The sequence below is a fragment of the Ambystoma mexicanum genome, chromosome 10, assembly GCF_040938575.1.
Source record: "Ambystoma mexicanum isolate Mex_15411 chromosome 10, UKY_AmexF1_1, whole genome shotgun sequence".
NCBI lineage: Eukaryota > Metazoa > Chordata > Amphibia > Caudata > Ambystomatidae > Ambystoma > Ambystoma mexicanum.
The window spans coordinates 770224661-770239192 of NC_090932.1; the positions used below are offsets into that span (position 1 = coordinate 770224661).

At 45.2% G+C, this 14532-nt stretch overlaps 1 protein-coding gene across 6 annotated transcripts in view; it reads right to left on the bottom strand.

Moving 5' to 3' along the window:
• The window catches only part of PLCH1 (phospholipase C eta 1), a 1334702-nt gene that overhangs the window by 37492 nt on the left and 1282678 nt on the right, over window positions 1-14532 (bottom strand). For all 6 annotated transcript variants that reach the window (XM_069618420.1, XM_069618421.1, XM_069618423.1 and 3 more), the window contains one exon: window positions 7576-7722. In XM_069618420.1, the coding sequence (XP_069474521.1) occupies window positions 7576-7722 (147 nt within the window). The remainder of the gene's footprint in view (window positions 1-7575; window positions 7723-14532) is intronic.

The following is a 14532-nucleotide window of genomic DNA, read 5'->3' on the forward strand; positions in this document are numbered from 1 at the left end:
TTCTTGGTAACACGTGTTTCGGCAACACAAAAGTGCCTTTTTCAAACCAGGGCTGTTGGTGGATAAGGAACAAGTTACTTACCTGTAACTGTTGTTCTCCATCATGGGTCTGGCATGGATTCACATGCTCATGAATATTCCCCGTCGTCAGGCTGGGAATCCTCGGTAAAGAAACACCGAAAATCTGCACGCGAGAGGCCTTTGGCTTCCGACGGAGAAGTCCCTCCATATCAACGTCCTGGAGCTCCGTGCAGTGTTTTGGGCCCTCAGGTCCTTCCTTCCGTCCCTCAAGGGCAAGGTGGTGAGGATCTTCACCGACAACACTACCACCATGTTCTACATCAGGAAGCAGGGCGGTACCAGATCCCAAGCCCTGTCCAAGGAGGCGCAGGATCTGTGGCATTGGGTCGTTGCCCAAGGGATGTTTCTGGTGCCGTTTCATCTGGCAGGGATGAAAAACACCATCGCCGACTCGCTCAGCAGAGAGCTGCGCTCGTGCCACGAGTGGGAACTACGACAGGATCTAGTGGACCGCCTCTTCCGACGGTGGGGCACTCCCCAGATCGATCTGTTCGTGAGGGCGACGAACTCCAAGTGCCGGAGGTTCGCCAGCAGGTTTCCCCAGCCGAGGAGCATGGGCGATGCTTTCTCGTTCCCCTGGGAGGGCCTGTTTCTATACGCGTTCCCTCCATTGCCATTGCTGATCCGGCTCATCAACCAGCTCAAAAGGTCACGGTGCAGGATGATCCTCATCGCACCTGCGTGGCCGAGGCAGATATGGTTCCCGGACCTTCTGGACTTGTCAGCGTCCCCGGCAATCAAGCTGCCAGTGGACGCGGATCTTCTCTCCAGGGAAGGAGGCGCCATCCTCCATCACGACCCGAAGTCGCTGAACTTGCAGGCCTGGCTCCTGCAGCGTTAGAGTTTGGAGGATACGACATACCGGCCGACTGCAGAGAGGTTCTTGCAAAGCCCAGGGCATCCTCAACTCTTAAATGCTATGGACACAAATGGAAGAGGTTCTCTGTCTGGTGCCACGCACAGAAGATTAACCCTCTACGGATTACGGCTCCCCAGGTACTGCCGTACCTTCTGACGCTGGCCAAGGCTGGACTGGCTCACGCGTCCATCAAGATTCATCTTGCTGCGATCTCCCGATACACCAGAACCACGGGGCGGACGTCTTTGTGGTCTCATCGTCTGGTGAAAGAATTCATGAAGGGACTGTTCAGATTGTTTCCGCCGGTGAAGGCTCTGGCCCCGGCGTGGGAGCTCAACGTGGTGCTGACCAAGCTCATGGGACCTCCGTTCGAGCCTCTGCACTCGGCTCCGTTGAAGTTCTTGTCGTGGAAAACAGCGTTCCTTGTGGCCATCACCTCCGCACGATGAGTGGGAGAGATCCAGGCCCTTTCCTGGAAGCCTCAATACTTGACTTTTCACGACACGAGGGTGGTGCTCAGGACGCACCCCTCCTTCATGCCAAAGGTGCCGTCGGGCTTCCACCTCAACGAACCCTTGGTGTTGCCTGTTTTCTTCCCGTCGCCTTCGTCGCCGGCCGAAAGGACTTTGTACTCGCTGGATGTGGCTAGAGCGCTGAAGTTCTACGTGGACCGCACAAAGTGTTTTCGGAAGACGTCACAACTTTTTGTGAACTTTGGACCTGTCAATCAGGGGAAGGCTCTCTCAAAGGCCTCCATTTCCAGATGGCTCTCCGGATGTATCATGTACTGTCATCGGTTGGCAAACCGACCGCTGCCCGGCTGTCCGAGAGCCCATTCCACCAGAGCGATCACAGCTACCACGGCGTTCCTATCTGGTGTGCCCTTGCTGGACATCTGCAGGGCTGCTACGTGGAGGTCAACGCACACCTTCACGAAATTCTACTGCGTCCAGGGTCGGCCAAGCAGTGCTGCGAAACCTGTTCGCCTAAGGTGAGCCTGGTGAGGAGGTAAGAATTGCTTAGTGTTGAGTTTGATGTAATGCTTAATGTTGAGCCTTTGCCACCTCCCCTGGTTGTGCATGTGTGTACTGCTATGTATTCTTTATTCACGAGCATGTGAATCCATGCCAGACCCCATGCTGGAGAAGGAACAAGTTACTTACCTGTAACTGTTGTTCTCCAGCATGGGTCTGGCATGGATTCACATGCGAACCCTCCCGCCTACCCCTCTGCGGCTCTTCACTTGGTCATACTGCCACTTCACGTGCTACCAAATCTGAAGATGGCTGCCAGAGGCGGGCCTTAGATAGAGGGCAGTCATTGGCTGTGGTCAGTATGACGCAGAGATCAGTGATTGGTTACTACTACGAAAGACAGATCAGAAACAAAACTGATACTGATTTTTTCTTTACCGAGGATTCCCAGCCTGACGACGGGGAATATTCATGAGCATGTGAATCCATGCCAGACCCCATCCTGGAGAATCAATTAAACATGATGTGTTGTAAAATAACATAATACATATTCAGTGTAAACATAATATAAATAAACATTTCATTCAGCATTATGCCAACATAAATATTGTTAATATCACAATTTAGTTAGAAGACAGCGATAACAAAGGATGGGTGAAGGTAAGGGATAAATAAGGAAAAAGATATGCACAGAGAAAAAGAAAAAATAATGATAATGAATGAGAAATGTTATATTTGACTGCTCATTATTTTAAATACTTTTTACATATTATATTGCTTTACTGTTAACATGTTTTCAGACTCCTTATACGGATAGATGACTTCCATAATATCCCCCACTGATTATTTAATTTAACTCAGCACTACTTGTGTGGTTAGTAAAACTTGAATTGAATGTGTTCATGTTCGATGGCAATTATTACCACCAACGCCAGGGAGTGGCAATGTGTACAAAATACGCCCCAGCATTGGCCAATTTATTTATGGGGATGCTGCAAGATGATGTAGTATACACTGACAGTCAATATAGCGAGCATGTGGTTGTGTGGGCCCGCTATATTGATAATAGCCTCCTGATCTGGAGAGGAGAAAAGGAACTACTAAAACATTTAATTGAACGGATCAATAACAACAAATATGGAATACAGTTTACCTCAGAAATGAACAACACAACAATTCTTTTTTTGGATCTCACAATCTACATAGAAAATAACCAGATATACACCAGAACGTTCCGTAAACCACCGTAGGTCAACTTCACACTGTTTGCAACGAGTTGTCATCTACAAAGGGTCAAGGATAACATTCCAGCAGGAGAATTCACACGGGCAAGACGCAACTGTGAAGAACAATCGCAGTATGGAGAAGAATGTGAACTACTCTCATCAAAATTCAAACAAAGAGACTACAAGATTAAACTCATCAAGAAAGCGGAGAATAAAGCTTCTTCAATGAGACAGTCAGAAACCCTATGTAAAAAGCAAATGAGAAAGCTCCAACCTGAAAATGTTAGATTCATAACATAATATTCAAATGACCACTCCAAGATTAGGCAAATATTAAATCGAAATTGGCACTTACTACAATTAAACCCACATCTAACCCCTTTCACCCAAAAGAAACCACAAATTGTGTTCACAAGAGCCAAAACTTTAAGGAACTTGGTTAGTCCCTCACTACTTCCGAGCAACAGTGAGAGACAATCATCAAACTGGTTAACACCAGACTTGTTTGGATTCAGAAAATGTGGGACGTGTTCCATGTGTCCATATGCCCATGAACCAGCAACCAAGTTTCAAGATTCTTGTGGAAACTATATGAACTTCAAACAGAATATCAACTGCAGGACGAAACATGTAGTGTATGCTATAATATGTGTTTGCCACAAAATATACATCGGAAGCACGATTCGCCAACTCCGGACACGAATTCGGGAACATTTAGCCGGTATTGGCAGCCAAAACCTGAATTTACCATTAGCCATACACTGGCAACAAGAGCACCAAATGGCAGATAAAAAAAGACATCAGATTCATTCGTTTGAAACAAGAAAAGCTTGGCAGGAGAGGTGGAAATCTCGAGATGGTGCTACGACAATCAGAAGCCAGACTTATCTGTTACTTTCAGCCCTGAAATTCGGTTTGAATGCCGATAGTGAAATGTACTGTTTTTTATGAGCATAAATAGTCAATTGGGAATAGAGTAGTATTTCATCATATTCCATCATATAAACAGTATATGGGCAAGTGAGGCATGCATCCACATACGGGACAGTAGATAGGTCATCATACTACTCACATTTCTGTGTTTGCATTAATGCATGCTTAACCCGATATCAGGACAGCACATGAACGGGCCGAAAAAAGGCACCTTTTAAAATGTATACTATTTGAATATATGAGGATGAGGAAAATGATCGCTGGTACCTCAGTCATATATATTATATACCGGTTTTTAACAAAATATTCCCTCAAATAATGAGGGCAAATACAATGTGTTATAAACATAGGCATATGAGCAATTGTGCAGTGCTAAATTACATAGAATAGTGTTAATTCACTTAATGAAAATTGGGCCCGAATAATGGGAGCAACGTAAATAAATGGTAATCACTGTTCGAATAATATTTGTGAATGTGTCTTAACAAGTTAATCTTCAAATTGAACTAGAATTACCAGCACATTATAGAAACCAAATTACCAGTATGTTGTATACCATTTATCCCAAAAGATGGCCGACAGGGTCATGGCAACAAAGAAAGGATCACAGTGTTGCCATGACGCCTGCCGACAACACTAACTTCGAGGTTACACATAAGCAGAAGTTTCCAGTGAATGCAGGTTGACTCATAAGGCTTGGGAGCCCAGACAAGCACGGTAAGCATTCTGCATTCATTTCTGCGGTGTATATTAGGACAAGAACATTCACTGTAATATACAGCGTTCTCATAATAACGCGCATGACAAAACTAATGCAGCTATACGCTTAAATAAGAGGATATCACAACAGCCTGCACAATATCTGCAATATGCCTAAATTCATCGCTAATAATGCCGGAACAGCTCCAGGCCCTTAAAAGAGGATCGCGCATTTTTACTAAATTACCAGGCAACACACGCGCGAGATAATAGTAACACGCGGATGTGTTCAGATACGGAGACAAATAGACATATGACCCAATGTATCTGTAATCTTGCAGTAAGAGCGCTAACCTTGTAAAGAGGAGCGCGCATGTCCAATATATTAGTAATAGACTAAAAAGTTCATAACATTTCCATAAGTGAAATATGCATGTTTAAAAGGCTGCGAACAAATCTCAGCATGTCAGCAACAAATCATTTATAGTAAGTGGTAAATACAACCCTGTCTTTTTTCAGGGATTTAACCCGGTTACTACACTAAGAACAGACAGCAATCTATTCAGTGCGTGTTCTCAAATAAACAGGTAACAAATATACACAAAAGATCGAATGGTGTTGTGTTCCTTATACTTTTTGTTTCTTTGGGTTTAATAATTGGTACTTTCTGTCCTTGCTGACACACACACAATTCATAGCCAAATAATACATAAGTATCACACGTAACTGGTGTTTACTAACCGCACAAGTAGTGCGGAGTTAAATTAAATAATCAGTGTGGGATATTATGGAAGTCATCTATCCCTATAAGGAGTCTGAAAACATGTTAACAGTAAAGCAATATAATATGTAAAAGTATTTAAAATAATGAGCAGTCAAATATAACGTTTCTCATTCATTATCATTATTTTTTCTTTTTCTCTGTGCATATCTTTTTCCTTATTTATCCTCCCCCTCACCCATCCTTTGTTATCTCTGTCTTCTAACTAAATTGTGATATTAACAATATTTATGTTGGCATAATACTGAATGAAATGTTTATTGATATTATGTTTACACTGAATATTTATTATGTTATTTTACACCACATCATGTTTAATTGATTATCCACCAACAGCCCTGGTTTGAAAAAGGCACTTTTGTGTTGCCGAAACATGTGTTACCAAGAAGGGCTAATATTAACTTTGTTAATAAACCACAATTGTGGAGATACCGTTTGACTCGATCTGGCGCATTTGTACGAAGGAGAGTTTCAATATCATACTAGGATAATATATTGCCTTTGACTGCAGTCTACTTGTTTGTGGTAGCTAAGAAATCTAAAGGCCTCACTTTCTAATCCCAGGAGTGCAAAAGCTAGGTGTAAAAAAGCAAGACGTTAGCCATGTATGTCTTATTTCTACATACCAGGGCATTTGCAAATATTTGGAGGAAGAGAAATAGCACAAAAAAGAATGAACTTTTCCGGCATGCATTCCTTCTCGGACTTCAAGGAGCACTTGAGCTTATAACAAGCATGCATTTGTATTCTGGCTTTAAACTAATGGATTTCTGTGAAATATGTCTGCATTTAGGACTTGCTAAAAACAGCAGGCGGATTACATTGGAATCCTTTGAAAACGCCATCTGCACATCTTAATTTGCAGGAGGCATTTACAACTTTTTTTTACAAAAGGGAGCGTAAAATGAAGGTCTAACAGTGATTTTGCTTCTTTCTGATCTTTCGTTTACCACTCTATTCTGTAAAAGTTCACAATTTGATTCAAGTGACCCAACAACACGTAAATGCGAACATCAATGGTCCTCTACATACAATTTGCATTTTTAGTAATATGACCACCCACTCAGGCATAAGTTATGGTAAGAAATATGTGTTTCCGCTCGTAATTGTTTTGCTGCTGCAAATGTAGTCAAACGAGCACTCAGCGTTGCATTTACAGCTGTCTCTTAGTATCTAACGGGGTGCTGTTCCATAAGTGCAATACATCTAAAAATAACACCTAGGGGAATTGCATTCTAAATAAAGCAGCAATTTAGAGATTCTGTGATATTTTGTACATAATAGAGCGCGCACTTGCTGTGTGATACGGATATCTGGCTCGATATTCAGCCTAGACGAGCAACACATGGTAAGTCTCCACTTGAAAACAATGGTTTTAAACCTGTTAGACCATTAATGCAGAACAAGGGGATGTAGACGCCATTGCACAGGGATATTAAAGCCTTTCACTTATAAAAAATATTTCTGATTTTAATGACCAATAATTTCCCCTTTGAATAGCAATTTATTGTCGGCCCAAGAACCTGCTTTTATCCGTAAACATATTGCAAACAGGATATTAATTGTTTAGGGCTGTCACAACTGACGAGGCATACGGCTGGCACAAGGATAGTCAACAGGTCTTACAGTATGCAAGCCCGTATTCCACAAACCTCTGATATGTTTTTATCACCTAGCAGGAACTTGTTTTTATTTTTCAAATTTGAAGATTTTCTTTGGCATAATCTGTCACTTGACATGCCCCACCTGGGATCAATTGAATCGATGAGTGCGATTGGAAGATGCCCATTTACAATTAATTTATTATTGCATCTCTTAAGACGTAAACAAAATGGTGGCCTTGCTTCCTTAGTGTTGCTGGTGACCGTTTAGAGGATTTATCTACAAAAATAAAAACATTTGGTAGCTTGAAACTCCAGGAAACAAATGTGGTTTACAGCCATGTCACAAATAACACCACATTACATAATTGCCCTAGACAACTTGGTAATTCTTTTGGCAATCAATGAAAAATGTACTAACCAGGCATAAGACTACTGAAGGTCACAGTTCTTTGGCCTACAAAGTCTCTACCAATAGGATCATGATCCCAAACGAGAAATCGGACCAAAGCAATTTCTGGCATGTGTATGGTAAATGTCAGCGTCTCCTCCCAAACTGGGTTAAAGCCTGAAAATAAATATAAAAAGCAAATTAAATAAATAAACTGGTTGACGTTTATCAATAAACAACCTTTTTATGTTAGATTTTCAATGCAGCTGGCAGCTGACAAATTAATACATAAAATATTTTAATTTTCAAAAAAATCACTTATCAGGCACTGTGTATTGGAACATCCGACTTAATGCAAACTTTTCAAGAGACCTTGCAATGTTAAATGTTCACATTTTGTGTTTTGAAGAAAAACATTTTATACACCATCATCTGTTTTTCTTGAATTGTATTTATTTATCTGAATTTTTGCTTAGCGTTGGCAGTACCCAGATGGTCTCGGAGCGCCTTACGTGGTTCAAATACTGAAAAGGTACGAGTTAAAAAAAAATTGTAACAAAATGTTTTCAGGAAAGGATACGAACATTAGGATAGTGTGAGAAACCCAAGGGTATTCCTCCATTGTCTCCCCATGGATCCTCTGTTCGGGTGGCCAGAGACAGCCCCCCTGCTGCTGGATCCCAAACCTGGGGTTGGACAAGAGAGAGCATCACCCGAGTGGACGGTCTAGGGGGATGGGTGGGGGGTGGAGTGCCTTTGGGTGAGACACGGTATCCCCCTCATTCCTGAGGTCCATCAGACTCCCCCTCCCTCAGCCTTAATGGGTTATCTCCATTCACAACCCATGACTGCAAACCCTGGAAATCTGGTAACCAATCCAAGTAATCAGAGGCAACCATAAACGCTACGATCAAACAATCATTCCCACTATCTTGTCTTTCAGTCAACCATTTACCTTTGAGATCTAACAGCTCCACCTTAACTGTACCACAGGGCATATTAAGTAAAAAATGTGTCCATATGACCCTAACAGCCACCCCTCGGACTCTCCCTAAGACAAGAAAACAAAGGAAGCGTCCAAAAAGTAACTTTTCATTACATAGGGGAGAATCCTCACACCCACATTTTCATTTCGCATCTCCTTCCCACGCCTCCAGTTGTCGGCCGTTACTTACACTCGAAATATCGATCTCGATCTCTCTCTCTCTCAAATATATATCACTGGGACGAAGAAGAACATGCTGGTAGCAATGAGAATTACCCATAGGAATCCATGGGCAATGGATTCTTATGGGCATTCTCCATGTTGTCCCTTTAACAAGGACAAGCAGAGTCTGGCAATTCAGATTGACCATCCACACATGACTCCAATTAACTTACAAGGCAGGTATTAAAGGTGTGGTTCAACACAAAGGTTCAGGTGAGTCGGGAAATGGGTCCAGAGCAGACCAGCAATGGCACAGGGATTTGCTGGAATTACCCTAGGGAGGATGGCGTGCTGCAGCACCAATTTGGTAAGCGGAACTAACTGCTACCAGTTGGGAAGCCATACATGCCGTGGACGGTTCTCCAACAGCCAGATCCCTCCTGGCGCTTAAAGTACCAATGCTCATTCCTTTGGGTCCAGAAACGACCCGAAAGGCGTCAGAGGGGCAGATGGTGAGACCCTAACCTCATCCTCACACTGTCGCAGGAAGCCGCTGCATCGCAACGCCACCCAGTGAGTCGTGTGAAAGAAAGCGACTCGGGTAAGCATGTGAGCAGGTGGAGCAGGTGTGAGGAAGGCACCAGCAATCGAAAAAAGGAGAAAGAAAGCAGAGTGTAGCGTGAGAGTGGCACTAAAAGAGGAAACTGAAAGAAGAGCAAAAGATGAAATTGTAACAGGAAAGTGACCCAAAATGAGAGAAAGGAAAGTAAAAGCGAAGAAGCAAAGCAGGTAAGTGCCCTGAGAACCGAGGGAAAAGGAACGTGGGAAGCCAGACGGGCTAGTGGCCGGGTCCAGCAGAGACAGGAGTACAAAGGTGCAGGAGTGCACGAACAAGTAAAGGTGGGTAAGTGGTGGTGAGAAAAAAGGTTGTTTTTAAGAATACTTCTATTGACCGTCAGGTCATAGAGTTACTTTGTTGTTTTAACGCTAAGACACGCTGTGGGGGCGGAAAGATTAAAATACCGACCTCCATGTGTGCACTTGTAGACACTAGGAAAGTGTTTTAGAGAGTTTAGGGTCAGGATCTCGACATCCCTTGTAGTCGGCTCAGCAGCGCTCACTAGGGCCTTCAATCAATCGATACGAGATTTTTTACAGATAGGGTCATTTAACTTTGTGCTAGGGATTCAGCGTTAGGAATAACTTTGTAATTATGTAGCCTTCTGTTATTGGTGTGTTATAATACTGAGGTATAAACGGGAGGCAATCGCCTTTCAACTCCATTTGTAGTTACTGTAACTTTGAATACATCAAGTTAAGGTTTCAAAGTAATCTCTTTATCTCTGCTTTGTTGAAGTCAAGTAAAATGTATTTAAAAACAACTTGAGGTTGCACAACAATAAAACATGATTTAAAACAATTACAAATAATAGAAAATAATTGCGATAAGCAAACAACCAGTTCAACAATCCAGCTTAAAATGTAACCAATTACATTCTAAAAAGATACCCTTCACAATGCAGGCTCTACGTAGCAACCCAAGGATTCAGTGGCTGTCTCCCAATTGACATGCTCGCCACATCAACTGAAAGCAAACAGCACTTTTTGGCTAGCAGTGCTACTAACCCACACTAACCCTTTCTGGAGGGTGCGTGGCTTGAGCAGCCATGGAGTAGGACGTGCTTCCCGTGTAGCTCCGGAGGATCCTACAGATGATCCGTGAAAACTACCTTTGAAAGTGCGCCATTGGTTCCAGAATTGATTTCACACGCACGGGAATGTATGCTCTTCTCATTGTATAAAGATCGAGGGAATCGTAAGCGGGATTCTGGAGGAATTGCTCGACGAACGACGGCAGCTGTTTGGTCCATTGTCACACAAGATGGCCGACAACAAAGGAAACGAAACTAAGGCACCCGAAGAGGACGAATAGAGGCGGCGGCCACGAGGAAAGAACGACAATGGCGAAGTGAAGACGGAGCGAAACCCGTGGGGGCTGTGGGCCTTGGGTCGCGAAGGCTTGGGTGCTGGCCCGGATGGCAGGAGCCCGAGGGCAGCAGAGGTGCGAAAATGCAGGCCGCATCACGACAAGCACGTGAAGCGCTAGCTCGGCATTGATGAGCAACTAGCAGCGGTGAGAGGAGGTGGATGTCGCGACTGCCTGAAGATCACCACAACAGTCGGTAAAGAGCGTAAATTACGGTTGGGGAGACACTCGGATGTTGAATCGTAATAGGGAGACCCAACGAAGGCCGGAAAATGGCAGCGCGAGGGGCCGTGGGTAAGAATAAGAACAAACAACCCACAATGGATATTTTTGCGAAAACACAACAGTCTCCTGCGGCCATCGCAACCAAAGGCCCAATGGCACAGGCTGAGGGCGCCACAGCGGCTGATAATCATCAAATTTTAGAAGCCATTACGGAGCTGAAGGAATCTTGGGGGGTTGCGATGTTGGACCTACGCACTTCACTGGAGGCTAAAATTGAAGCAGTGGGCATCGAAGTCTCCCTGCTGAGACAAGATGTCAGGGGGCTGGCGGAACGCACAAGCAACATGGAGGGTGCCGTGAAATCTAACACGGACACCAGCACCAACAATGCAAAGGAGATCCATGTCCTTAAGCAACAGGTGGCCAACTTGGAGTCTCGAGCAGAAGAAGCAGAAGGGAGAGCGATGAGAAACAATATCCGCATGGTGGGTTTGCCGGAAGGTGAGGAGGGCCAGGACCCGACTGATTACATTGAGAACTTACTCCTACAAGGAATTGGGGCCGGTACACTCTCGCAGGGATTTGTGGTGGAGCGCGCACATAGAGCCCTCATGAGGAAGCCGAGACCAGGGGCCCCTCCACGAGCGATAATCGCCAAAATACTGAACTACAAAGACCGCGAGAAAATACTGGAGTACTTTGAAAAGGCGGAACAATTGAGAGGACCTTGAGCACTATCACGGCATACCCGGATTACACTATGCTGGTCCAAAGGCAGCGGTACAGCTATGTAACCATCAAAAGGAGGCTGTGGGCAGCTGGGTTAAAATATATGCTGCTGTACCCTGTGAAATTGAAGGTCGTGCATAAGAGCAAAATGCATTTTTTGACACTCTGGAAGAAGCAACAACATGGCTGGATCTGCAGGGCTGCCCGGATCAAGACACGGAAGAGACCCAAGATGGACGTGATAAGTGACTCAGATACGGTATGCATACTGTTATGGCGGCGAGCGAACATCCCAAGGGCACCTAGGCGAAGGCTAAGAACGATGGGCCTGGCTGTAGGAGGCTGATATTCGATATCATATTGCTGATTGTGAGAGACTTGATGGACTGGAATATAGTGGCAGTTACATATATTTAAACTGTATGGCAATGTGTAGTTATTTGATGTACTATTGGAGTGGCAGGGAGGAAGCAACCTACCCCCCGAATTATAGTTGTAGTTGAAGTAGGTTGGCCACTAGGGCGGCCTCACCCTGCGGAGCTTCGAGTACAGGCGAAAGCCGGAAAGAGCTAGATGCGGGGGAACCTGAGATCCAGGGATGGAGCTGGGCAACAGTTGAGGGGGGGGGGGTGTTGGGGAAGGGTTGAGAGGCGGGGGGCGAGGTAGTGGGAAGTTTGGTGTGTTTTTGGTTAAAGGGGATTTAGAATGGGATGCGAGCCTATATAGATTGGATTGGAACTCAAAGTTAAACTGCACCTGGAGGGGAGGGAATGGGATCATACCAGGCCATGGGGGACCTTAAAATACTCACATGGAATGTGCGGGGGCTTAATAGCTATTTAAAAAGGAACAAGGTTATGCTGTATCTGCGCAGGCAGAAAATAGATATTGCATTGCTGCAAGAAACCCACCTTACACGTGAGAGGATGGACATGATTGCGGGAAAGTGGAAGGGGGTGTTGGTGGGCTCATCGTACTCGGCCTACGCAAGAGGAGTACTTATATGGTTGGCGCCACATGTCCCGTTTCAGCGGTTGCAAGTGGTGGCTGTGACAGACGCGAGGATGGTTATGCTGAGGGGATTGGTTGAGAACAGGGAGATAAGTATTGTTAACACGTATGCCCCGAACCAGAACACAGCGGCGTACATTAGGACACTGAGTGCGAACCTGTGCATGTGTGTGGGAAGCGCGGTGATCTGGGGAGGGGACTTCAACTGCGTATTGAACCCGAGGGTGGATAGATCGGACGGGAAATTGGATAGACCGGTCCCTGCAGCCAGGGCGCTACAGACACTGCTTGATGACTTTGGGTTGGAAGATGCATGGAGAGTGTGGCACCCTGGGGAAAGGCAATACTCACATTATTCTGCCCCACAGCAGTTATCAACGAGGCTGGACTATGTCTTCGCATCACCTGAAATGATAGAGGAGATTGCACAAAGAGTATAGGGCCAGGGTCCTCTCGGACCACTCGCCCCTGATTCTTGCGTGGCAATACTGCCCCCCGAGGGCGAGGATCCCGACATGGCGCCTTCGAGCGGAGGCGTTGCGAGACCCCTTCTTTAGAGAGGATCTGTGGGAGGAGATAGTAAACTATTTTGAAACCAATACTGGGAGTGTGGACTCGGCGGGGACACTATGGGAGGCCTTTAAAGTTGTCATGAGGGGGGCGGCCATGGCGAAATCCAAGGGCCTACAGGGTGGGGTTTCGGCTGAACTGAGGGAGACAAAAGCAAAATTGGAAGAGGCCTTAAAAGCCGGTGACGATACAGCGGAGAAGCTAGATTTGATACTTATGCTACAGCAAAAATATGCGGAATACTGGGAGAGGTTGTGTAACCTTAATTATAAAAAGTACATAGAGAGACAGCATGCGGGAGGTGATAAACCGGGGAGACTTTTGGCGTTGTTATATAAGAGTGAGTTCCCCAGAGCCACATTTAGAACTATGGAGAGAGAAGATGGTAGCGTAGAGGACACCCAGGAGGGAGTTAATCAAGCGTTTGTGGATTATTATAAAGTATTATACGGGGAAGATGGGGAAAGTAGCCGTGTAATGATAGAAGAAACGCTTGATGATATGGGGCTGCTCAGGATAAGCGAGGAAGAAAGAGAGGAATTGGACACCCCGATTACCCTAGAAGAACTGGGGGAGGTGGTGAGGCAGCTGGCTACTAGTAAAACCCCAGGGATAGATGGGCTCCCAAGCAAATTTTATGAGGTATATATAGAAGAGGTCCTCCCCCTGCTGCTAGAAATGATAAACTAAGTGTTCGAGACGGGCCGCTTATCGGAGTCACTGAGAGAAGCTGTCATAGTACCTCTCCCTAAGCCTAATAAACCTGGGCGCAGCTGTGGTTCCTTTAGACCTGTGTCAATGCTGAACCAAGATGGCAAGATTTGAACTGCTGTCTTGGCGAATAGACTGAAGAGGGTCATTAGCAAGTTAATACATCCGGATGAAACGGGCTATGTCCCCCATAGAAACATTACCAATAATCATAGGTGACTCCAGAGGATCATTGAGTTCTGCAGAGGAAGTGATGAGGAAATGGCAATCGTGTCCTTGGATGCGATCAAGGCCTTTGACTCCGTCAAGTGGCCGTGGCTGCTGGCGGCCCTGAAACACTATGGGATAGGGCCTGGCTATGTAAGGTGGGCGAAGATTTTGTATAGTGAACCGCTGGCTAGAGTTAAGACAGGATCTGTGATATCAGAGAGGTGGCAGCTTAGTAGGGGTACTAGACAAGGATGCCCGTGGTCTCCTATGCTCTACATACTGGCCCTGGAACCTCTCGCGATCTATCTGAGGCAACAATATGACACCATAGGCATTGAGGTGAACGGGGAGCAGCATTTGATCTCCCTATATGCAGACATGCTGCTGTACATGCGGT